General features: G+C 47.0%; 1 protein-coding gene across 1 annotated transcript in view; it reads right to left on the bottom strand.

Moving 5' to 3' along the window:
• The window catches only part of pald1a (phosphatase domain containing paladin 1a), a 77,892-nt gene that overhangs the window by 49,928 nt on the left and 772 nt on the right, over nt 1–27,192 (bottom strand). The window contains exons 2-17 of the mRNA XM_083634449.1: nt 19,215–19,412; nt 18,840–18,945; nt 17,962–18,141; nt 16,050–16,214; nt 15,289–15,449; nt 14,081–14,156; nt 12,624–12,778; nt 12,427–12,523; nt 11,891–11,995; nt 9,813–9,908; nt 9,272–9,406; nt 6,899–7,015; nt 4,442–4,621; nt 3,648–3,845; nt 2,698–2,838; nt 874–945 (exon numbers count right to left, since the gene is read on the bottom strand). Coding sequence (XP_083490575.1) covers nt 874–945; nt 2,698–2,838; nt 3,648–3,845; nt 4,442–4,621; nt 6,899–7,015; nt 9,272–9,406; nt 9,813–9,908; nt 11,891–11,995; nt 12,427–12,523; nt 12,624–12,778; nt 14,081–14,156; nt 15,289–15,449; nt 16,050–16,214; nt 17,962–18,141; nt 18,840–18,945; nt 19,215–19,399 — 2,169 coding nt within the window. The 5' untranslated portion in view covers nt 19,400–19,412. The remainder of the gene's footprint in view (nt 1–873; nt 946–2,697; nt 2,839–3,647; nt 3,846–4,441; nt 4,622–6,898; nt 7,016–9,271; nt 9,407–9,812; nt 9,909–11,890; nt 11,996–12,426; nt 12,524–12,623; nt 12,779–14,080; nt 14,157–15,288; nt 15,450–16,049; nt 16,215–17,961; nt 18,142–18,839; nt 18,946–19,214; nt 19,413–27,192) is intronic.

Below are 27,192 nucleotides of genomic sequence, written 5' to 3'. Positions count from 1 at the left end.
GGGGCGAGAGCCGGGGCAGCTGGGTAACTAAGCCGAGAAGCAGGCAGGCGAGCGGGCGAGAGCCGGGGCAGCTGGGTAACTAAGCCGAGAAGCAGGCAGGCGAGCGGGCGGGCGGGGGCGAGAGCGGGGGCAGGGGACAGAACAAGCCTCCAGGCAAGACCCCATTTCCTCATTCATATGTGTGTCAGCCCAGCCTGACATCAGCATGCGGCCTCACCATTTAAACCCCACAATCTGATGTTCATGGAAGGTTAACCCAATTATAGCATTGAGACCAGCGTGAGAGGAAAAGTGGACATCAGTGACAGCAGTTGGTTGACTGGACAAATGATGAGTTTTACATACTGCTATATCAATAGGACACGGTTGATCTCTTGATGCTCCTTTCTTCAGACGTATATCTAACACTATAGCAGACCCCCCATCATGCTACTGTATGCTGTGTTAGCTCACAGCCATAGCAACACCTTTTTTGGCCAGATAACAAGGCAACATCACACATCCTTCAAAGGCTGAATTATAGCCAAGCAAGGTTTCCGTAGCAACCACTCTGTGTATCCCAGAAACTCCACTAGCCGAGTTGCTGTGATTGACATGCGCTATTGTGAGCCTGCAGAGCGCGCGCTGCCTTTCACTGTGGCTGTGTTTACAGTGTTAGAATGAGCAACGATAGCCACCATGGCCGAACAGACAAAAGAGAAGAGCGCCATCTACAGAAGCTCAAACTTCATCAACAGAAAATCCAAGGGAAAAGACGTCACATAGTACTGGGCACACTGTTTGATTGATAGCTGCCCCCCCCCAAAAAAATAAAAAATAAAAAATCACTTTAAATATTTGACAGAATAGAGAGAAACACAGCATGTTACATACCTCAAACTCTCCCTTTGTGTACTTGGCATCAGGAACACTCACTATCTCGTCATCACCAAACTCAGGAAAACCCTGCCAGCAGAAAAACACCGGTTTTCAGGTTATTTTGGATGAACAAAACACAACAACAGGCACATTCCTGGAGTGGAGTCCCCCTCACTGACATGAACCACCAGTCCCCCCCCCCCCACACACACACACACCCTCACTGACATGAAACACCAGTCCCCCCCCCCCCACACACACACACACCCTCACTGACATGAAACACCAGTCCCCCCCCCACACACACACTTGTTACATTAAAGTATTATAGCTGCCTACCAGAACCTTTTGCTTTATTACCTTACACTCGTCATGCACCGCCTGGTCTGTAAATTCTTATTTAATGAATGCCTATTTAACACTCCTCCTATTCGTGTACAGTCTATTGGACTGCACTTGCAATTTTTGTGATTTTGTCTTTTATACATCTTCTTTTTGTCTTTTCAATATTGATATGACCGATACGCTGCATACTTAGACTAAGACAAACTCCTCGTGTTTAATCTTTACATGTTGTGGTGGCGATAAAAGTGATTGTGAAGTTTGATTTGAGTAACTCAGTACTGGAACTCTGAAGGCCTTGGGGCACACGGGGTACAGAACTCTGAAGGCCTTGGGGCACACAGGGAACAGAACTCTGAAGGCCTTGGGGCACACGGGGAACAGAACTCTGAAGGCCTTGGGGCACACGGGGTACAGAACTCTGAAGGCCTTGGGGCACACAGGGAACAGAACTCTGAAGGCCTTGGGGCACACGGGGAACAGAACTCTGAAGGCCTTGGGGCACACAGGGAACAGAACTCTGAAGGCCTTGGGGCACACAGGGAACAGAACTCTGAAGGCCTTGGGGCACACAGGGAACAGAACTCTGAAGGCCTTGGGGCACACAGGGAACAGAACTCTGAAGGCCTTGGGGCACACGGGGAACAGAACTCTGAAGGCCTTGGGGCACATGAGGAACAGAACTCTGAAGGCCTTGGGGCACACAGGGAACAGAACTCTGAAGGCCTTGAGGCACACAGGGAACAGAACTCTGAAGGCCTTGGGGCACATGAGGAACAGAACTCTGAAGGCCTTGGGGCACATGAGGAACAGAACTCTGAAGGCCTTGAGGCACACAGGGAACAGAACTCTGAAGGCCTTGAGGCACACAGGGAACAGAACTCTGAAGGCCTTGGGGCACACAGGGAACAGAACTCTGAAGGCCTTGAGGCACACAGGGAACAGAACTCTGAAGGCCTTGGGGCACACGGGGGAACAGAACTCTGAAGGCCTTGGGGCACATGAGGAACAGAACTCTGAAGGCCTTGGGGCACACGAGGAACAGAACTCTGAAGGCCTTGGGGCACACAGGGAACAGAACTCTGAAGGCCTTGGGGCACATGGGGAACAGAACTCTGAAGGCCTTGGGGCACATGAGGAACAGAACTCTGAAGGCCTTGGGGCACATGAGGAACAGAACTCTGAAGGCCTTGGGGCACACGAGGAACAGAACTCTGAAGGCCTTGGGGAACAGAACTCTGAAGGCCTTGGGGCACATGAGGAACAGAACTCTGAAGGCCTTGGGGCACACGAGGAACAGAACTCTGAAGGCCTTGGGGCACATGAGGAACAGAACTCTGAAGGCCTTGGGGAACAGAACTCTGAAGGCCTTGGGGCACATGGGGAACAGAACTCTGAAGGCCTTGGGGCACATGAGGAACAGAACTCTGAAGGCCTTGGGGCACATGAGGAACAGAACTCTGAAGGCCTTGGGGCACACGGGGAACAGTCTCTTACGTTAAAGTGCCAGAGCGTGAGAGAAGCCATGACCATGGCGGTGGTGCTCCGGGCCTTGCCGTTGGAGCAGTTGAAAACGAAGGCCGAGTGCGAGTCCTCAGCCAAGACACTCTTCATGGCCTCCATCAGCCTGTCAAAGTCCTGCGGATAAGGACACACACTTAATGTGCAAACACACACACATACTGTATCAAATGTACTCGTCTTAACCCATTGATAGCTGATGCAGCATTTGTGTGTGTATCCCTTTAAGAGCGCGAACCGCGGTTCGCGGTCTTAAAGGGATACACACACAAATGAGGGAGATACACGCAAATGCTGCATCAGGTATCAATGGGTTAATGAAACTATGCCATATTTATATTTTTTTCATTGATTGATTGTTATGTGTATTTCTATAACATGGAAAACAATAATTCCTGTTCTATCAAATCCTTAACCAAAATGGAGTATATTCAACTACAATGATGAAGAAAATTATAAAATGCAATATGGGTGCTTACAGAAACAGTGCAAGACTGTGAATGGGCTACATGCACAACTCCACTACTTCCTGAAATTAGTACAGCTTCTTTATTTCCTGTCATCACTATTGGATGAACTGATTAATGTCAGGTGTGCTGCAGTCACAACAATGATCAGGCACACCTGATTAATCAGTTCATCCAATAGTGTAGGACAGGAAATAAAGAAGCTGTACTAATTTCAGGAAGTAAAGAAGTTGTGCATGTAGCCTATAGACATGCTTGTTATTGTGGGTGGAATAATCACTAACACTCCAAACCACTAGAGGGAGCACAATGCCTAATCATTTTCACCCTTCTGCATTACACTCAGCCACTGCAGTGCCTCTAGAATAGATAGAAGCTACCTTTACACCCTCTTCATCGAGACAAGTCTCTTGCTAGTAGTGTACCTGTGATAGCCTGTGTGTGTCTGCATGTGGTTACCTCCTCTGTGGGCGTGCTGCAGTCAGGCAGAGGGATGCGTTTGTAGACCAGGCCCTGGTGAGAGCTTCTGTGCTGTTTGAAGGTCTCCTGGACGCTCAGGCAGCTCTTGAACATCTTCATCTGCTTCTCTTGCTCCAGTGTCACCTCCAGCCACTTCTGGGCTCGCAGGATCTCGTCCTGCAGGGACCTCTCCAGTTTCTGCAGGGCGGGATGGGACATGAAACCACTTTCACCTTGACGCCGGCTAGAGCCATTTCTTTTTTGTTTGTTTTTTCCTCTCAATTTTCTCCCCAATTGTACTTGGCCAATTCTCCCTGCTGTCCTGGTTGTTGCTTCACCCCCTCCGCCGATCTGGGAGAGTTGCAGACTAGTAAATGCTTCCTCCGATACATGTGCAGTCGCCAGCCGCTTCTTTTGACAGTGAGGAGGAGTTTCACTGGCAGGACGTAGCGGGTGGGAGGATCAGTTCCTCTCTCCCCTGAACAGGCACCCCGACCGATCAGAGGAGGCAGTAGTGCAGTGACACATACTGGTACCCTTAATCCGGCTTCCCACCCGCAGACACAGCAAAGTGTGCCAGTACGGATGCCGACCAAACCGGGCTCAAACCTGCAACCCTCGTGTTAGTAGGCAGGAAATCTACCACTGCACTACCCGGACACCCAGCTAGAGCGATTTCTAAAGCTTTTAATACCCTCTCATGCTGCTACTGTTCATCTCTCTGACTGTACTAGTGCATGTCAGGCTAAAAAAAACTTTTTACAAAAACATAAAAAAAGAAAAAAATGTTTTACCTCTATTAGGTCTGGGTCAGATGATGGGACAGAAATGTGCTGGTCCAGACAAGAAGGCTCCCTGGGTGTGAAAACCTGCCCATTGCCTTCTAGCACCAGCTCCTCCTGCAGGTTGACCCACAGCATGTGTCCGTGCTTCCTCTTCTCATCCGTCAGGTGGGCCAGCACTGTACCGGTAGCCTGCACACAGTAAGGTTCAGCTTAGAGGCCAGCACACAGTAAGGTTAAGCTTAGAGGCCAGCACACAGTAAGGTTAAGCTTAGAGGCCAGCACTGTACCAGTAGCCTGCACACAGTAAGGTTAAGCTTAGAGGCCAGCACTGTACCGGTAGCCTGCACACAGTAAGGTTAAGCTTAGAGGCCAGCACTGTACCGGTAGCCTGCACACAGTAAGGATAAGCTTAGAGGCCAGCACTGTACCGGTAGCCTGCACACAGTAAGGTTAAGCTTAGAGGCCAGCACTGTACCAGTAGCCTGCACACAGTAAGGTTAAGCTTAGAGGCCAGCACACAGTAAGGTTAAGCTTAGAGGCCAGCACTGTACCAGTAGCCTGCACACAGTAAGGTTAAGCTTAGAGGCCAGCACTGTACCGGTAGCCTGCACACAGTAAGGATAAGCTTAGAGGCCAGCACTGTACCGGTAGCCTGCACACAGTAAGGTTAAGCTTAGAGGCCAGCACTGTACCGGTAGCCTGCACACAGTAAGGTTAAGCTTAGAGGCCAGCACTGTACCGGTAGCCTGCACACAGTAAGGTTCAGCTTAGAGGCCAGCACACAGTAAGGATAAGCTTAGAGGCCAGCACTGTACCGGTAGCCTGCACACAGTAAGGTTAAGCTTAGAGGCCAGCACTGTACCGGTAGCCTGCACACAGTAAGGTTCAGCTTAGAGGCCAGCACTGTACCGGTAGCCTGCACACAGTAAGGTTCAGCTTAGAGGCCAGCACACAGTAAGGATAAGCTTAGAGGCCAGCACTGTACCGGTAGCCTGCACACAGTAAGGTTAAGCTTAGAGGCCAGCACTGTACCAGTAGCCTGCACACAGTAAGGTTAAGCTTAGAGGCCAGCACACAGTAAGGTTAAGCTTAGAGGCCAGCACTGTACCAGTAGCCTGCACACAGTAAGGTTAAGCTTAGAGGCCAGCACTGTACCAGTAGCCTGCACACAGTAAGGTTAAGCTTAGAGGCCAGCACACAGTAAGGTTAAGCTTAGAGGCCAGCACTGTACCAGTAGCCTGCACACAGTAAGGTTAAGCTTAGAGGCCAGCACTGTACCGGTAGCCTGCACACAGTAAGGTTAAGCTTAGAGGCCAGCACTGTACCAGTAGCCTGCACACAGTAAGGTTAAGCTTAGAGGCCAGCACTGTACCGGTAGGCTGCACACAGTAAAATACAGGTCCCTGGAAACCAGAAATATTTTTTTATTATTTAGCATTTTGAGTTCATCACATCACAGGAACCTATGTTAATAAGCCACCAGCCAAATTTGAACAATGATGAACGTCGCAAAGTATATAAATTTAGGTTTGACAGTCATGACAAAAGTCATGAGAATCAATTAGACTGTCTTTGTGTGGGCGTGTCCCATGTGTGTGCATGCAGGACTTCTCCTCCTCCGAGAGAGAGAGAGAGCGAGCGAGAGAGAGAGGGAGGGAAACGGTGAGAGAGAGAAGGAGAGAGAGAGAGAAGGAAAGAGAGATGGAGTGTGTGTGTGTGTGTGTGTGTGTGTGTGCGCACGCACGCGTGCGTGTGTGTGATTCGATTAAATCTTATGACGTGATAAGATCATTCATTGTAGCACCGCGCGCACCGCTCTCTTCAATCATCTTCAATGCGGAAGTGGAAATCCAGACCTTGTAGAAAAGTGGCGATTTTGGGGTTTTGGGTTGAAACTAATGTCTCCTACTTTCTGAGGCACACAATTACTCACATAAGACCCTCAATTTAATAGTTAGAAGGTTTTTGTGGATTTTGGTTTCCAGGGACTTCAAGCTTAGAGGCCAGCACTGTAAGGTTAAGCTTAAATGGCAGTAGCTAGAACTCCGACTTGAGCGCCCTAACGTTGGCACTGGCAGGTGAGGTGAGTCAGGTCTACTCAGTCTCCTCAAGTCATTCAGTTCACTTGTATTCTCATAATTATTCATGACTGCGGGGATATACATGTATATTTGTGATGATCAGAAATATCATCAGGTAGATGTGGAACTCAAAGATTGCTTACAAACTATATAGGAAAAGTACATTCCCACACCAAAAAAATACAATGGAACTTCAATTTTCTACAACACACAACTACTTAGTATAGTTGTATAAATGAAACAATCTGTAGCAGGCTGCAATCTCCCCAGAATGACATACCACAGGATTTATGTGATTAAGTAGGTTCTTATCAGTATTGACGCATTGCTAGATTATTTGTATTCAAATCTAGATATGAGGGAATCTGATGCCAGTTGGCAGCACCTCTGATGTCGGCTGAGCCATTCCATAAATGGGCATCTTGGGCACACGTCTGAAGTTGGCCACCTTCATCTCCTTCATTGTGCTGAGCACGTCTGGAGCTAAGTACTCATCAGCAACCTGCACAAACACATCTGGTTACACACTGCATGCTTAACACAAACACATCCCGTTACACACTGTATGCTTAACACAAACACATCTGGTTACACACTGCATGCTTAACACAAACACATCCAGTTACACACTGCATGCTTAACACAAACACATCTGGTTACACACTGCATGCTTAACACAAACACATCTGGTTACACACTGCATGCTTAACACAAACACATCCGGTTACACACTGCATGCTTAACACAAACACATCTGGTTACACACTGCATGCTTAACACAAACACATCTGGTTACACACTGCATGCTCAACACAAACACATCCGGTTACACACTGCATGCCTAACACAAACACATCCGGTTACACACTGCATGCTTAACACAAACACATCTGGTTACACACTGTATGCTTAACACAAACACATCTGGTTACACACTGCATGCTCAACACAAACACATCCGGTTACACACTGCATGCCTAACACAAACACATCTGGTTACACACTGCATGCTTAACACAAACACATCCGGTTACACACTGCATGCTTAACACAAACACATCCGGTTACACACTGCATGCTCAACACAAACACATCCGGTTACACACTGCATGCCTAACACAAACACATCCGGTTACACACTGCATGCTTAACACAAACACATCCGGTTACACACTGTATGCTTAACACAAACACATCTGGTTACACACTGCATGCTCAACACAAACACATCCGGTTACACACTGCATGCCTAACACAAACACATCCGGTTACACACTGCATGCTTAACACAAACACATCCGGTTACACACTGCATGCTTAACACAAACACATCCGGTTACACACTGCATGCTTAACACAAACACATCCGGTTACACACTGCATGCTTAACACAAACACATCCGGTTACACACTGCACGCTTAACACAGACACATCCGGTTACACACTGCATGCTTAACACAAACACATCCGGTTACACACTGCATGCTTAACACAAACACATCCGGTTACACACTGCACGCTTAACACAAACACATCCGGTTACACACTGCATGCTCAACACAAACACATCCGGTTACACACTGCATGCTTAACACAAACACATCCGGTTACACACTGCATGCTTAACACAAACACATCTGGTTACACACTGCATGCTTAACACAAACACATCCGGTTACACACTGCATGCTTAACACAAACACATCTGGTTACACACTGCACGCTTAACACAAACACATCTGGTTACACACTGCACGCTCAACACAAACACATCCGGTTACACACTGCACGCTTAACACAAACACATCTGGTTACACACTGTATGCTTAACACAAACACATCTGGTTACACACTGCATGCTTAACACAAACACATCTGGTTACACACTGCATGCTCAACACAAACACATCTGGTTACACACTGCATGCTTAACACAAACACATCCGGTTACACACTGTATGCTTAACACAAACACATCTGGTTACACACTGCATGCTTAACACAAACACATCTGGTTACACACTGCATGCTCAACACAAACACATCTGGTTACACACTGCATGCTTAACACAAACACATCCGGTTACACACTGTATGCTTAACACGGTGCATTTGTACACAGATGATTAAACAATTATGTAACAACATTAGGAAGGAGGATATTGGATATCTTTCAGCAAAGATGGATTCCATGAGGCAAAGGGTTATCTGTAAAGCCTCAGCTAAACAGCCACATGTGTTGTCTGCATAAACCCTGAGCTTGAGTAGGAATGTATTTGTTATACACACATTTCACAATAATGATGTATGGATGAGTCTTATAAGCTCATGTGGACTGAACATGTTGACTGCATGACAGTGGAAATAATTACTCCATCAATCAATATTCAGACACATTATCATGAGGGGGAAAAAAACATTTCTTGTGTTGTGTCAACTTGTGTGTTGTGTGTTGTGTGGGGAATGACTCCCTTTTGGAGCCAGTGGCCATTCGAGTGGCCATTTGAGGAACTACAGTTTTTGGTACTTCTGCATTGGCCTCAATTTTAAGAACCAGAACTTGGGGCTTGGTGTGTGTGTGTGTGTGTGTGTGTGTGTGTGTGTGTGTGTGTGTGTGTGTGTGTGTGTGTGTGTGTGTGTGTGTGTGTGTGTGTGTGTGTGTGTGTGTGTGTGTGTGTGTGTGTGTGTGTGTGTGTGTGTGTGTGTGTGTGTGTGTGTGTGTGTGTGTGTGTGTGGAGGGGGGGGGGGGGGTCTCACCAGGACCCGGGCTCCTCTGGTGAGCAGGTCTGCCGGGGCAGACAGCTCTGACAGGTTCATGCAGGCCAGTAACCTGTACAGCCACGGATGGCAGCACATCCACTGGCTGAAGTTGAACACAAAGGCAAGAGGATACTGCAGAACACAGGGGCACAAAACATAGTTACAACTCTATTATCTTCATAGCATATGTTCTGTTTTGAAGAATATACACTCCTATCGGTTAAGACGGTAGTAGGGGGGGGGGGTCATAAGTTGTAATCGGGGGTTGGGGAGGGAAGAGAATGATTTTTCTCTCATGATGATTAAATCTCCCATACCACTGATTTAATGTGGCAGCATATATAAAGCTATAATAAACTACATAAACTATATATAAATTGTATAGAACAGATTTGGGTGAGTGAGTAAAATGCGTGTGAATGCATTTGTGCATTCGGTTGGGAGGGGGGGGGGGGACCCCAGCCTGAAGTTTTTTGGGGATCGTGGCTCAGCAAGTTTCAGAAGCACTGGGTTAAGAGACCTGGAAAGAACAAATTACCTGTTCATGGAGGTAAGAGTTGAACACAATCAAGTAAAAATAGCGCTCCAAGCTCTGCATCGTTCTGTGAAGAAAGTAGTCTTTGGTACTGCTTCCCTGAAACAAAAAAATCAATAAATAAAATCAATCAATCAATCAATCAATCAATCAATCAATCAATCAATCAATCAATCAATCAATCAATGACTGCACATAGTAGACAACTAGTATTGCTTTGTTTTTGCAAAAGGCATTATTAAGGGACAATTACATGTATCAAAAGTTGTAGAGAGGGGTTTAAAGCAAAGTCAGTTTTCCTCTTCCTCTTAATATGTGAAGTTAAACAACTCAACTAAACCTGCACAAATGTCTCAGACAAACATCCCCCTGATCTCAACTCAACTAAACCTGCACAAATGTCTCAGACAAACATCCCACTGATCTCAACTCAACTAAACCTGCACAAATGTCTCAGACAAACATCCCACTGATCTCAACTCAACTAAACCTGCACAAATGTCTCAGACAAACATCCCACTGATCTCCTGGTCGGAGAAAATAATCTATGAATGAATGATAATACAGCCTATCTGTCAATATAAAGGCAGGACATTGTTCTCTGGCAGCAGACGACTTGTGAGCAGTGTTTCCTGCATTCATATGACTTGATTAAATAGGAGCCATTGGGTGCTGCCATTCAGCTTTCTAATGTCCTCCATCATGTGTCCTCCCTCATCTCTTCATCATGTGTCCTCCCTCATCTCTCCACGGACACTTCATTGTACTCAAGTTGAAAAGGACATGTCTCTCACTCTCTCACTCCTGCCTCATGTAGCAGAACATGGACATGTCTCTCACTCTCTCACTCCTGCCTCATGTAGCAGAACATGGACATGTCTCTCACTCTCTCACTCCTGCCTCATGTAGCAGAACATGGACATGTCTCTCACTCTCTCACTCCTGCCTCATGTAGCAGAACATGGACATGTCTCTCACTCTCTCACTCCTGCCTCGTGTAGCAGAACATGGACATGTCTCTCACTCTCTCACTCCTGCCTCGTGTAGCAGAACATGGACATGTCTCTCACTCTCTCACTCCTGCCTCGTGTAGCAGAACATGGACATGTCTCTCACTCTCTCACTCCTGCCTCGTGTAGCAGAACATGGACATGTCTCTCACTCTCTCACTCCTGCCTCGTGTAGCAGAACATGGACATGTCTCTCACTCTCTCACTCCTGCCTCGTGTAGCAGAACATGGACATGTCTCTCACTCTCTCACTCCTGCCTCGTGTAGCAGAACATGGACATGTCTCTCACTCTCTCACTCCTGCCTCGTGTAGCAGAACATGGACATGTCTCTCACTCTCTCACTCCTGCCTCGTGTAGCAGAACATGGACATGTCTCTCACTCTCTCACTCCTGCCTCATGTAGCAGAACATGGACATGTCTCTCACTCTCTCACTCCTGCCTCATGTAGCAGAACATGGACATGTCTCTCACTCTCTCACTCCTGCCTCATGTAGCAGAACATGGACATGTCTCTCACTCTCTCACTCCTGCCTCATGTAGCAGAACATGGGCTGAGCATCAACAGCCTTTCAAATCTGGAACCATCTGAGGCACAAGGTGCTACCTTTGAAGTACTACAGTATGTGATGCTGTCAGCACAATAGATTGTTTAGCTGCTACCTAGTCTCAACGCCAGACCCATGAGAGTTCTTACGCTGATACACTACGTTACTGCATGCTGCAGAGCTCTCTCTCTGGGTCTGGGACACTTTCCCTCAGCCGGCTGGGGTCGGAAGTGAACCGTTCACTTGGCCAGTGATTGGCCAGTGGTGGATTTAGTCTTCCCCAATCGGTAACGACTTTGCGATCAGACGACACGGGAGGTCCAGCCCATTTTTCAAACCGCTCTCTCATTGGTGCTACGACCTGTCACTCATTCAGTTTCAACCCCCCCTAGACGCGCCCTCAAACCGCAGGAGTGGCTGTGAAGTGGCACAGACTCATTGATGTAGTATGCGTCAACGTAATATTTGAGTCTGGGGAGAGACTAGCTGCTACATCACTGCCGGCAGATAGAATATCACCAACCTGAATTTTATAATCTTCTCCGATCCCCTCCAGCTTGCTCTTGTTCTCGTATATCGCTTCTTTGATGTTGTGCATTTCTGAACACAGGGCGATCGCTTGGTCAACCTATCAGATAGTGGTGAAGATGGAAAAAAAGGACATGATCAACTGTACGCATTGCAATTTTCATCAAGTCCAACTTAATACCTTATTGTAACTTTTTTAGCGCCAGTTACTGTAGAATGAAATACAAGACAAAGTTGGCAATTGGGAGTCAAGTTGAAAATGAAAAGCAATTTAAAGTAGCAGAATACAGTCACATCTGTGTGACTGGGCTGAAATCTACTTGCAAAAACAACAGACCAAGAAACAGTAAGAATTATTAGCCTTCTAAAAGTGAATTTCATACATGAATGCTTTGTTTAACCATATTCCAGACCTTTCAATAGCTTGAGTTTAAATAATATGAATTCAGACATTCTAAAATGTATTAAGGACCTGCCAATCAATGCCTTGTATACATCTTTCTTCAGTCAGTTGTGTGATGCTGTAGTTACCTCTTCCATCACCTCCTGTCCATTGGGCAGCTTGTTGATCAGAGTCTGGATGACCTGGAACAGTGGTTTGGCCTCTGGAGCTGTAGCCTCCTCAACTCTGCAAAATAAGGCAAACGGAGTCAGCTCCTATCTATTCCTCTGCTATCCACCCTGCATCAAGTCCAGTTTTCCAGATTAATTTAATGCTGAGTTCTTACTGTGACGACAGTTGCGATGTGCCCTTCAGGCGATTCATGACCAGCGTGCCCAGGATCAGGGCCAGGTTGGTGCGGCCGACCCCCACCTGGCAGCTGAAGAGCAGGGCGGGCAGCGGCCGGGACGTGTCCTGGCCCAGAGACAAGCTGGGGCTCTCCTGGGAAACACATCACATAAAACATTTATAAAATGTATTGTATTTATAAACAATAAATAATTGTTTATTGTTGTCTTTCAATAGACTCGTTTTGTGATGAAATAGTAAAAGTGGTATTGTGATTTTTCATTGTATTTTATATGACCATGCAATTAATTGTGATGAACATCAATCTATTTAAAATGTTATTTTTGCATAAGCAGATATCAGCATGTATGTATGTATGTATGTACGTACGTACGTATGTATAGAAATATGAGTATTGTAGTAATTATTTAGGCTATATTGCCCAGCCCTAGGCACCTAAAAGAGGTAAACACTGTAATATAATTAAGGTGGTATATGTTACTATCATAGTTACTACTCGCCTTACGATGCACAAGTGTCCAAATACACAATGTGGCCGTGGACTTCCACAACATTTGGTAACAGATCCTAAAGAGTAGGTGCGATTACCAAACCAAAAATGATTCACAACTTTATTATACTTGAGTCCGAATTTTGGAAATATCTAAGTTGAATAACGGAAACTGCGGCTTTGAACTTCAGCCCCGTTTCAACCGCTGAAACAGGAAGTGAGGGAACGTCCAGGAAGTTATCACTGCATGGGCAAATATGGCCTGCCATGCCTGACTTCCTGCGACTCCAGAATAACACTGCCATAACTGAGAGTGGTGAAGAGAAAGAGAGAGAGAGAGAGAGAGAGAGAGAATGAGAGAGAGAGAGAGAGAGAGAGAATGCAGCAGGGTTTTAGTACACCACTGAGCCGCTGTTAAAAAAAACAGGGCAGCCCGTTTCCACCCACAGGGAAGTGGACGGGCTGCTCCGAGGGAAGTAGCTCCAAAAAAGGGCAGAAGAAGACAGAAAGAAGGGCACATCCTGTGTTAAGTGAAGGGCAAGATGGAAACCAGACAAAAACGGACGGCCCTGTCTATTCCCCGCTGACAAGGAGCGCAGCGCACACACACACACACTGATCGCAGACTCCAGGTTATCCGTCATATTCAGAGCTGTTATGGTTATTGGTGATTGATAGCACAGTAGACATAGATTTAAAAGGCTGTGTTCCAAAAAGAAAAACTTTGGCCATCCAGCTACTTCACTGAGAAAGTCCAGATGCTCTACAATATTCCACCCATCAATAACTTTAATGACACATCAAAACAAAATCATAAATGCGGCAGCTGCATAAACTTCATCCCCAGCCAAGCACAGCCAAAGTACGATTTGATTGGTGGAGCAATTGGTGGACTAGTACCGAGTGGTGTAATACAGGTGGTGTTTACATGTACATGAGCTTACCCTGAGTATGTTAACAAATGCATCAAAGTCTTCCTCGAGGGGCGCTCCCTCCATTGGTAGTGGCAATCGGTAGTACCTGCAATGCAAGAGAGTGTCACCGAGGTTTGAACTTCAGACCAAAAAAAAATAAAAAAATAAAAAAATAACTGCCTGTGTTTTGTCAATATTGCCCATAATGTTATTCATAACACGTTGTACGTAAACATCGTGCAGCTGACCTCAAGTAACACTCAACAGCTGAGCGCTCGCCTCTCCCTGTTGTTGTATTAGCTCATCTCATGAGTCTTGGACAGAAACACGGCCTCCTACAACAGTCACAAGGGATGTGTGTGTTTTTTTTTTAAAGAGAGATTCAGAGATTTTTTTTTATCGTATTGATTGTATATTTTTTGTTCTAAATGTGACCTTCTCTAAAATCACCTGCAGTTTCACAGAACCTATATTCAAACAGGCAACTGCTTTCTGCACCGGAGCGGACACTTTCAAAGGAAGGGTTTTTGTGCTCTGCTCGGGGAGTAATATATTCTCTTGCCCTGGAAATGTCTCACGACATCTCCATAAAGCTGACTCGGCTGATCTGATTGCAAACAGGACGCTGCAATCTCTTCTTTGCACAAACGAGCAGGGCGCTGTTTACAACCTGCACTACATATAGAGAGTGCAGCGCCAAAGCCACAAGCTGCCCTATCTAAACTGCAGGGGGAGGAAAATGCACAGTGTCAACCAGGGGCGGACTGGGATCATAATTCAGGCCGCGCATTAGATACCAAGCAGGCCAGGCCGATACAGGCCGACGTGCGTGCCGGCGTCCGAAGGGCGGCGGCGAAAAATTTGGGCCGTTTGAAGCTCAATTTGGGCCGTTTGAAGCCAGATTTGGGCCGTTTGATGCCCAATTTGGGTCGTTTAAAGCCAGATTTGGGCCGTTTGAAGCCCAATTTGGGCCAAGTCCAATTTTACAATGAAATGCACCCACTTTAAACCTGAATAAAGTAATAAAACCACTAGTAAACCAGTAGGCGGCGCCTGGCCTGCTGTTCAGTGAGTGGCCTGGCCTGGCCTGCAAAAAAAAAAAAAAAAAAATTTGCAGGCCAGGCCAGGCCAGGCCACCGGGCATTTGCCCGACGTGCCCGATTATGCAGTCCGCCACTGGTGTCAACAACCTGTAGAGTGGCATGGTGGACACGGGGAAAAGGCCCAATGGAAACAACCTGTAGAGTGGCATGGTGAACATGGGTCTCTTATAGACCTCTTCGGTCACGTGGATGTCCTCCTCGCACGTGATCGTCATCTTCTGCGGCTCGTCTTTGAAGTACTCGATGTCGTTGTAGACGTAGAAGACGTTTTCGTTGAGCTTGGCAAAGTCGTGGAGCTGTGGGGGGGGGGAGAGAGGGAGGAGGGAGGGGGGGGCACATTTTTAATGCCAGTATACTTTTTTGAATCGCTTTTTTCTTATTTCCTTCCTGCCTGCTTTCTCCCCTGACAAGCTGTCCCGGTTGTTGCCCCGACACCCTCAGCTGACGGGGGGAGAGTTGTAGACTAGCACATGCTTCCTCCGATACATGTGAAGTTGCCGGCCGCTTCTTTTCACCCGACGGCGAGGAGTTTCACCGGCAGGACATAGCATGTGGGAGGATCACGCTATTCCCCCCAGTTCCCCTCCACACTGAACAACAGGCACCCAAACCAACCAGAGGAGGCACTAGTGCATCGACCAGGACATACACCCTTAATCCGGCTTCCCACCCGCAGACAATTGTGCCTGTTATCAGTATGGACCAAGCCCGTGGCAACACGGGGGGCTCAAACCTGCGACCCTGGTGTTGGTAGGCGGGGGAATCTACCGCTGCTGCACTACCCGAGGGCGCCCCCCCCCCCCCCCCCCCCCCCCCCCGAGAAGGGTCACATTTGAATGGCGGTATACATTGTGGGTGCTGAAACGTTGAGATGTTGAGGAAGTGTGCGTCGTCACCTCCTTCCTCATGGTCAGCTCCAGGCCCTCCACCAGCGCCTCCTTTTCCAGGCTGTGAAGGTTCTCATGGAGGTTTTCCTTCCTCCTGGGGGTGTACGGAACAAAGTTGTCCTCCTTTCGCAGGAAAACCACCGGCTCCTCTCTGACACAGAAGAATATAACCTCCTGTGTGCACAAACAGGGCGAGAAGGGAATGAAAGAATAGCCTTCTAAAGTGGACAGCTGTTGCCTCTGCCAGCGCTGCTGCGTCCAAGAGCAACTGGAAACATTCTGTTGTCATATGATGTGCACCGTATGGGTCAGGAAACATTCTGTTGTCATATGATGTGCACCGTATGGGTCAGGACATTCTGTTGTCATATGATGTGCACCGTATGGGTCAGGACATTCTGTTGTCATATGATGTGCACCGTATGGGTCAGGACATTCTGTTGTCATATGATGTGCACCGTATGGGTCAGGACATTCTGTTGTCATATGATGTGCACCGTATGGGTCAGGACATTCTGTTGTCATATGATGTGCACCGTATGGGTCAGGACATTCTGTTGTCATATGATGTGCACCGTATGGGTCAGGACATTCTGTTGTCATATGATGTGCACCGTATGGGTCAGGAATTTAGAGAGGGCTGCTGTATAATTTTGTCAATTTCATTTCAATTACGGTCAGTTTTCGAAGCTGCTCCAAGCAGATATTCATTTTCCACTGCTCCACATGACCGCAGTTACACTGCATAGACATTATGATATGAGACATCAAAACAGCTCATTGAGGGTGCTATTAGTTTCCTAAGAGATCTTTTTTGCGATATTCACAATTAAATGCTTCTTCCCCCCCCACTTCCCGTTCACTTACATGGGATTTTGTATAAAAGTATCTGTATTTCAGAAACCATAAGCACTACACTTCCCAAACTGGGCAGATAGGTTCAAACTGTCCCCTTCTACTATACCGTTTTGATGTCATTGGCTTAAAATGTTGTCGGCCTATGTTCTAAAAACTACTAACTCATGCTTTCCCAACCAAATATGCTAGGCTACAATTGTGCAGGTATCATGTCTCAGCCAACATGTACAATTTTGTCTCATTTCGCCAACTGGCGGTGCTACAGCAACGTTTTCTATTTTAAATGATCTTAACTCGGTCAATCATGGAAACACAATTCTTTTTTGGTTGGATTTTTTTTTTTTATCCCTAGCACCCTTGCAACCACTAGTGACACCCTAGGAACCACCTAGAAACACCCTAGCAATCACCTATAAACACCCTAGCGACCACTGGCAAAACCTTACCCACAACTTGGCAGCACTGTAGCAAAGACCAGTTCAAAGTAACTGTTGCTTGGCCAGCAAGCACACTTTCAAAGTTCTTCTGAAAATTTCGCCTTTTCTACTCGAATGATACGATTCTATTGACAATTCAGTACAAACACGATATGATGTAATAAATAAAAGTTCTCACTGTGCACAATTATGTTTATTTTTGAGACACAAATCTTTCCAGCAATAGTGCTCAACAGTCACGTGACTTTTCGTGACGTTTGCCGCCCCGGAAGTAAGTTCCCCATTCATTTCCTCCATAGACATTTCGAAAAATCCTTATATAACGAGTTTTAAGGCTGGAACCAAACCAAACCCGTGACCTACTGGATCGTGAGTGACCATAAAACATGTGTGTGTAGCACGTTGTCATGACATTTTAAAATTATTGTTTACATTCTAGCAAGTACCTACTGTATATACTATACTTTGGATGGAGAGCTTGTGAAATAGTCTCATTTGTCATTACTACAACAGAATAAAATCGAGCTCATAACACAATTCATTTTTCTGCCCCACAAATTACACATTGTCCCATTTTTGTATTGCGATATCTCCTCCCGTCCCTAATAGAAGAATAAAACGGAGACCTCTTGGCCTTGTGCCTGGAGCCTCTGGAGGACCTGTTTGAAGCCATTCAGGCTGGGCTGACCCATCCCGTACAGGGGGTACGATCCCTTGACTTGTCGGAAGTTGGGCGCCCCGTAGCTGCCCGTGGTATTCAGGACATCTGCCTTGCTGTGCACATCCTGGACCATGAAGTACTGCCCCTGTAAAGCAAAGGCACCTTTCATCAGTTCAATCCATTCATTCATGAGCATGAAATACATGTTGGAACATGCCTCCCAAACGTCTCACAAGCAGTCAGCGGTCAGGTGAAAGCACTGATCTGCGTGTGCAAACAGAAACTGCGGGCCAATGCTGAGAGAACACGTTGTGTGCCTGAACAGCCCCGTCAGGTCAGAGGTGACGGAGCAGATCAAAGCCCCCGATAGGAGGGTGACAACGTTCCCTCCTCAATGGCTGCCCCCCACATCATAAAACAGCGCATGACAATGTTCCTGAGCCACTATGCAATTTGGACATGTGACTGTGAAAAAGCACAGGCATAGAGACAAGTGGAGATGATCCCACATCTTTTGCTCCAAAAGAGTTGTGTGTTTTTTGTTTGAAATATATCTAATTTCGAATTTAAAATGTTTAAGCACGTCTAAAGTATGCACATGACATGTGCACCTATGTGCAGTGGATATGCCACTGTCTCTGACTTGTCTTATCACTCTACTGCCTTATTGCTTGTTGTTTCTCTTGTTGTTTTTGCACTCATATGCCCTGTTATATTTGTACTATGTTGTAAATGGAGTCCACAGCACAAGAATTTCACACGTGATACTTGTACCACGGAGTGACAATAAAAATCTTGAATCTTGAATCTTAAGAATGCAGTAGTCGTGTATTTTGTCCTTACCTGCACCAGGTAGTGCTCAGGCATAGCGTCCGATATCCGACCCACTTTGTAATTCGTACTCTTGAGGATGTCATCGTGAATCTGAAACTCCTGTCGGCAATTATACCTGCAAAACAAAACGCATTGGCAGAGAGACTTGACGGTGTGAAAGAGGTCAATTCAATTAGCAGCTACTATTTGCCAGGTCTGATCCTGGATCTGCTGATGCCTGGATTGACAAATGAGATGATAACGGGGGCAAACAGAGTGGCTGGAGGGTGGGGGGAGGCTGGAGGGTGGGCGGGGGGGGGGGGGGGGGGGGGGGGATTGTCACTACGGTGATCAAAGAAGATTAACACCCAATTGTGAGAAGATGGATTTGGGGGAGGGACTTACGTGATGACGACAGGTGCCACCTTGTTGGTGATAATGGACTTGGCCTTGTTGCTGTGGATGTTGACGGTCTGAAAGGAGCTCATGCTAAGGGACTGCCTGCTGTCCGCCATCCCGTTGCCATGGACACTTTCAAGTGGCGACGCTGCGGAGACGGGTTGCGGCGCGGCGCTGGCAGTCGTACCCATACTCCACAAGCAGCTGTGAATGACATCGCAGCGGACTCACAAACAGGAAGCAAACACTCCCACACACACAAACCTCCTCCATAACAGCCCGTCCGCACACAGTGAAGACACATCTATATCATTTTGCTGCGTTCAAACCCGTGTAGACTCTCTTCGGGCTGTTAGGAGCTGCTGATTGTTGTGTCTCACACCTTCATTCCATCACCCCGTTCAATCCAAAATAAGACAAAGTTGGGGCGGAAGTCACTGATATTATAAAAAAAAGTATTCATGACGTTGTGTTTATCAGTAGGCTTAGGCTATACAACATAGTGAATAGTGCACCAAATAACATACACATTCTTTCATGTAGACTGTCGTGGCATTTCTTGTACCGTGCAATGGTTGGGTCAATTTCTTGAAACAACCCTCAAAAATGATTACATTCATCACCACCTTCATATTTGTACGATTCAGTCAGTGGGTAAGGAATTAATTAAGCTAAGTGTACCAGTATTTATATGTTAATCAGACCACTTGATGTGGAGCACTCAGCCCCCCCCCCCCCCCCCCCCCCAGGTAAACAAAGGGGGATTTGCTCTGCAGATAAACAAACACATCTTCCCACAAGCTACAAGCTAGCAGCGTCAGGACCAACACTGCTCCTCCACATCACATGTAACACATAGCCGGCCAGGAACCAATAGTCCCGGCCGTCTCCTGGAGTACACAAACAGAGAGAGAGACACACACGCACACACACACGCGCGCACACACACACACACACACACACACACACGCGCGCACACACACACACACACACACACACACACACACACACACACACACACACACACACACACACACACACACACACACACACACACACAACACACACACCTCCTCAGGGATGCAAAGTCATGGAGAGTGAAAAAGGTGACCGATCCCAGAGCAGACTAGAGATGTACTCTCACTGAATTTTTTTTTACAACGTTTTATATTGAAAACTCAGACCCAAAAAGGATTGATACACTCACTGAAATCATGTCTCCAAGGCTGCACGTCTGCATCTGGGAGACTGTTGCCAACTTTGGTTGATGATGGACAGTATTTACCATGTTTTTCAAAGCACTGTAATCGCGGTACCACGGTTTTAATGATAATGAAAATTTGAAACGGTACCGTTATCCTAAGGAGTTTGATCACGGTTATCATTAAAACCGGTTATCGTTACATCCCTAGAGCAGACGTAAAAAAACACTCAGAAATGCTCCTATTTTGCGATGGAAAAAGGTGACTGTCACCTAAAAGGTGACTAGTTTGCATCCCCGACTCCTGAAGAGAATTTAGGGAGTAGTGTCAATCAGTTGACAAGACATGAAAGCTTAGCTGTGGAGCGTACTGTAGCAGGGCTGTCTGAGCCCGCCCAGCTCAAAGCCCACTCACTCTGGAGCAGAGGCGGTGTGGAGAGAGAGTTGGCGGCCGAGGCACTGCAACTCTCCCCTTTGTTGTGTCTGGCAGGTCAACCTGCAACTCTCCCCTTTGTTGTGTCTGGCAGGTCAACCTCGCACTAGAGACCTTCCTTTGCTTGAGGTTTCTCTTCTTGCAAAGCGCACGGGAGATAAGAAAACACAATCTTCAACTTGTTTCCGTTACTTTGTCTCCTTAAAAGGGCCTCAAGCGTAACAAAAAACACACGATTGGCCAAAAGGTTCTTTTATGGCTCGACTGGAAAACTCTAGGATTGAACGAAATCTATCAAACATGTGGATCAAGGAGGGGGAAAAAAACGAGCATAAATCAAAGTGTTCAATCAAATCAAAAGCTGACCCAGACAAAAGGAAAGAGTGTATTTATGACTCTAGTCTTCCAAGGTTTCGTGAAAGCAAGGAGCAACGTTTTCTCGAATGCTATGTGTTCCAACTGCCCACTTCTATTTGAGTCCTTACCACATGCCCAAAGCATTTCTGTTGCCATGATGACTTTGTGACTATAGCAAAGACAAAACCCCTCCACACAGCGATAACGCTGAGCGCCGGTCAAAACGGACATCCTTACGTCTTGGAAGACGGGCGATCTGCGCCTCCTCCAGACGCTTTTCTGTGCTGCTTGCTTTCCGCCATGCTCCAAAGCAGCGTGTGAACTTGGCATCACATCCAAAAGGAAATCTTTCCCCCTCCGAATCCCCTCTTCCACCCCCCCAGTCAGTCGGTGGGAAACACCCCTCGCCCGGCGCAGAGCTCACAGTGCCCTGCTGCTTGCTTGGCATGGACAAAAGTCCTCTGGAGCTCCAGCTCCCAGACAGACAGCGTCCTCCTCCTCCTCCTCCTCCTCCTATCTCCTATCTGCTATCGCACGTCGGGGAGTAAGATTCATGCGAGAGGCTCACGTCTCTACGGAGGGGGCCCAGGGAAATGGCGGTACATCTGGCAGCCAGATGGCTTCAGCTCAGCTCCCTTTCACAGGGACACAGGAACGACACAATCGCCTCTTGTACTGTAAAGTGAAGTGAACACCAGGAGCACAAGACTGCTCCACTCAAAGTGTTGAACATCTCTGCTGGGTGGTAGGAAATCAGGAAGTGTCCATTAGGGTCAGGGGGTCAGTGACGTCTCCGTCCTCTAGTCACCCGGTGGTGTCTCCTTCTAAGTTAAGTTAAGTTAAGTTATCCTTTAGTTATCCCCATGGGGAAATTCATCCTCTGCATTTGACCCCTCCTCTACTAGGAACCTTCCTAGAACTAGGAACAGTGGGCAGCCACTGTGCAGCGCCCGGGGACCAACTCCAGTTCTTTTTTTTTGCCAGTGCCTTGGTCAGGGGCACTGACAGGAGTATTAACCCTAACATACATGTCTTTGATGGTCGGAGGAAACCGGAGCACCCGGAGAAAACCCACACGAACACGGGGAGAACATGCAAACTCCACACAGAGAGGACCTGGGACGGACCGGGGTTCGAACCCGGGACCTTCTTGCTGTGAGGCAACAGCGCTAACCACTGAGCCACCGTGCCGTCTAATGTTTTTGTCTCCTTGACTTTACACTGAGAGGGAAACTCTCTGTATCACTCATAGTACAGTGTATATGGGACATGTACTCTGCGTAGGAAACTCTTTTCAATCTCTGTCACTTTAAGGACATTTAATCAGCAGGTTTCCTGTACCAACCACCACAGTCATGCCATGATATTATAGGCTGTCCCTTTGTGGCTCAGTCAAAGGCTGTAAACCACTCTGACACTGGATTTACCCATTCTCCTCATCCTGTAAACCACTCTGACACTGGATTTACCCATTCTCCTCATCATGTAAACCACTCTGACACTGGATTTACCCATTCTCCTCATCTGCACACGACAACGTCCTACATTTTGCCTCCTGCAATTTTGTTCTTTTATTTTCTGCGTCTGAATTTACCAACTGAGCACAATTGACATTTCATAACAGAGGCTTCAGTTGACAGGTCTCAGGAAGCGACATTATAAATGCTATTGTAGTTCAGTTAAGTTAGGTTAAGTTAGGTTAGGTTAAGTTAAGTTAAGTTAAGTTAGGTTAGGTTAAGTTAGGTTAGGTTAAGTTAACGTAAGGTCTCAGGAAGTGACATTATAAATGCTATTGTAATAGCTCTCTAGATGAAATTCATATTGCACAGGTACATATTCATACTTCTGCTGTCTTACACTCTGCAGATACATTCTCACACGGAGGTCTCTGCTACATAGTGAGCCAGGCAGCCACGCTCCCAGGCTGAAGTCTCTGCTACATAGTGAGCCAGGCAGCCACACTCCCAGACTAAGTCTCTGCTACATAGTGAGCCAGGCAGCCACGCTCCCAGGCTAAGTCTCTGCTACATAGTGAGCCAGGCAGCCACGCTCCCAGACTAAGTCCCTGCTACATAGTGAGCTAGGCAGCCACATTCCCAGACTAAGTCTCTGCTACATAGTGAGCCAGGCAGCCACACTCCCAGACTAAGTCTCTGCTACATAGTGAGCCAGGCAGCCACGCTCCCAGACTAAGTCTCTGCTACATAGTGAGCCAGGCAGCCACGCTCCCAGACTAAGTCTCTGCTACATAGTGAGCCAGGCAGCCACGCTCCCAGACTAAGTCTCTGCTACATAGTGAGCCAGGCAGCCATGCTCCCAGGCTAAGTCTCTGCTACATAGTGAGCCAGGCAGCCACGCTCCCAGGCTGATTTGAGCATTGGGCAGGTCGGGTCTGGTAGGCGGGCAGCTGGGGCGGAGGCCTCAGTAGAAATAGCCCTCAGTCATAAACATCCTCCTGGGGAGCCAATCAAGGCAACTCATCAGAGAGGCTGTTTATTCCACATGTCAACCAGGGGAGCAGGAAGCACTGTACTGCTCACGAGACCAATAAAAGAGCAGGACACACTGGGGTTTCCCCTGACAGTATGGAGCAGAAAAGACCAAAAAAGCAGATCATGAAAACAATGCAGCAAAATCAGACCAAACTAGATGTTGTGATGGGAGCACACGTACCACTTCAAATGAATGTGGGATAGGGGTGCAAAGTGGGGGGGGGGGGCAGGCCCCTTGATCGGATCACGCCCATTTTTTCTTTTTGATGTCAACTACATGCATCAATCATGTAAAGTTTCGTGACTGCTTCTGTGCGCTTTTAACGCTATCGCGCTAACAAAATCTGTCCGCACACAGACACAACACACACACACACACACACACACACACACACACACACACGGTGAAAACAATACCAGCCCCGCTGTCGTGGCTGGTAATTACACGACATAATGTCATTTAGCAGACACTTTTGTCCAACGCAAACTACAATAAGTGCATTTTGTCAGTGTCGGTTTGTCAGAAACCAACCAGTCTATCTTCATCAGCTAGCAGGCAGACAGCAAATGAAAGACAATCTTCAAGTCAGCAGGCTCTGTTGTAGCACAGTCAAATGGTACTGATATGTAGACATGAGCGTGGGGAGCAGCAACGTGCACTGATGACACAGTAAGAACTGATATGTAGACATGAGCGTGGGGAGCAGCAACGTGCACTGATGGCACACAGTAAGAATCAGACTGGAGCCTCCTGCCCGTCTGCCAGCATGGCTCCATTCAAGTCCGGCCTATTTAAATTCAGACGGTGTCGCCAACTTTGCTGTAGCAACTTGTCCAGACAAAAGGGCCTAAACACAGACAGGAAGGAGTGTGCAGCTGCAGGATGCATCTGTTGGCGGCCCGTCCAATCAGAGGAAGGACGCTCTTCATTCATAAGAGATGCAGGGGGTTGAAGAGAGATGCGTATCACTTCATAACGCCAGCACATCTTTCAATGTGCTTTCCCCTATTGAGATTGAGAAGAGCACACGTGTGGTGGCAACAAGAACCTTCAAAGAAAAAAGAACAGAACCAGGCCAAGTCACTTGGGCCACATTGCTATTCAAGGATGAGTATTGCTGGTTTCCACGGAGGCCCCTCGTTCAGGCTGACAACGCTAATGGCCTAGTCGCTGGGCAATATGGACCCAAAATCATCGCTCTGTATTTTTAGGCTGAATGCTGATATAGCAATATCTCGGTATTTTCTGTGAAGTATAGGCTAAATGTTAAGCTCTAAGTCAAAAAGCCACCGTGCGATGTCACAAATGCTTTTATTAAAACAAGACTGTGATCAAAATAAAATGCAAAAGACAGGGATTCCTTCCCTGACTACTGGTGCTTTCACACAATATTTACACACTGAGATTTATGATCAATAATAATCAGCAATGTGGATATAATGACTAAGTGGGTAAAGACAAATAATAGTTAGATAATAAGTTATATATAGAGATATATATATATATATATATATAGAGAGAGAGAGAGAGAGAGAGAGAGAGAGAGAGATATTTATATACAGTATATATATTGAATTTAGCGGTAGGCTGGCTGATGCAGTCAAGTTGTCAAGTAATCCTCATTTCTAAAGCAGCGCTTAGATTTCCTCATTTTTAAGTGGATCATCCCAGAGAGAAAGGCCCCTAGGCCCCAGGGCCTCCAGGGCCCGGGTGACATGCTTTGATGAGTTTGGCACAAAGCAGCGCATGGGGACACAACCTTCTGAGTCAGTAGCACATGACAGCAGCAGGATGTTTTGTTGCTGTTGATCATGTGCTCGTACGACTTGCCAAAGAACATGTGGGCTTGTGTGTCACAGAGACTTCATCAAACAGCCACAGCTTAATGCACAGCCATTCCTGCTTCTTGATCATAATCACACAATAGGCCCCGTCTCACTCATGACAGGGTTCCACCACACACACACCCCCCCAGGCAGGCACAGGAAGTGCAAGCGCACCTTGGCAGGAAATGCTGGGTCGGAACTGTTTGAAACTTCCTCCCTGCAGCTGCACACATCTCTCACCAAAGAGGTTATAAGGGTTACGTAGAAGTGCGATTCCACAGGACATCGCTACTTCCTGAAACCAAATATCACAGCGATGCACGGAAATGAGCTCAGTGCTTCTCTTCCTCTACACAAATCTTTGTTGTTTTCCCGCTCGGCGCTTCCACAGAGCGCAGCATTGTGTGCGTTTGTGTCAACTTACATATTATGTGATGTTTTGTCTTTTGCAAAAGAAAACACATCAATGAAGCCGCTGTGGCGACAGGAAGCCGCACGCACGCACGCACGCACGCACAGTTCAGCGATGCCATTTCCAAATCTGATCCAAATCAAACGACTGTACTCAGTAGTAGACTTTTCACTGTGAAACAAGGACTGCGGATGATTAAAAGGCAACGTACACAAAAGGCAGAAAAACAACAGGCAGTGGAACGCTGTGATTTAAAAAACAATAAAACCAAAGTAGAAGAACAGCAGATCTGTTTGGCTGCCATGAGTAAAATGAGAAACCCCACCTCTGCTGCTGCATTTGAGTATGACATAAATCATGCGAGTGACCTCCAGAACTGCTGCATTCTTGCGTTCATCAAGGCTCTACGCGAAGCTGCTAAAAAAGGCTGTGCAAATCTATTTCTGAAACAAGGCTGTGCAAATCTATTTCTGAAACAGAAACTATAATTTATTTCATTTCAGGACGGCAATTTGATCCCCTATGATTTCCAGGCTGAAGTCATGTGGGTTTCACTTGTGTCAAAGCCAGTGTCTGACCGCAATGTGCTGCCAGCACCATGTGGCCGACTGACTTCCTCCACTGCACTTCCACAACTGACAGATCTCACACTGATTTATTCACGTGGAGTTTCGCTCGTCAGTCAGATTGAAAAGTGTACATCGTTAACGTCGGGCGCGTGTGCAGAAAATCATATCTTGACTTTTGGAAGCTGCATTTTCAAAAGTTGGCGTGAGATGCCGGCCGGGAGCACGCCACATACGCACTGGTCTTCTGTGGCCATGGAAGAAAGAGCTGTGATAGCAAAGTCCAGAAGACAGCAGCACAGGCAAGACAAGCCATGCAGAACGTCATGATCTATTTAGCTGTGTGTGAAACTGTGCAAAGGAATACCTCCACTGTGGCTGACAAGGGAACGTAGCATTGTGTACGTCACAGTACATTTGGAGTCAGATGTTGTAGTTGAGTCTGATGCTAGCTGTGGTAGCCTGATCATAATATCATCACAGGCATCTGAACCGGTAAAGCGTTTAAACAGCAATGTGTGCCACATCCTTCTCATCTCCTTCAGGCAGATAGCGATGACATGTGTCACAGCCGAGAGGTCCTACTGTACAACTGCCACAACATAGAGAAGACACACGCCACACAGTACCTGACTCTCCAGCTGTTTGGTACACCATCCACACAGTACCTGACTCTCAGCTGTTTGGTAGCATCAT

This window comes from Poromitra crassiceps (assembly GCF_964638095.1).
Source record: "Poromitra crassiceps genome assembly, chromosome: 4".
NCBI lineage: Eukaryota > Metazoa > Chordata > Actinopteri > Beryciformes > Melamphaidae > Poromitra > Poromitra crassiceps.
The sequence above is the reverse complement of the archived record's forward strand: the minus strand, read 5'-3'. Positions and strand labels throughout refer to the sequence as shown.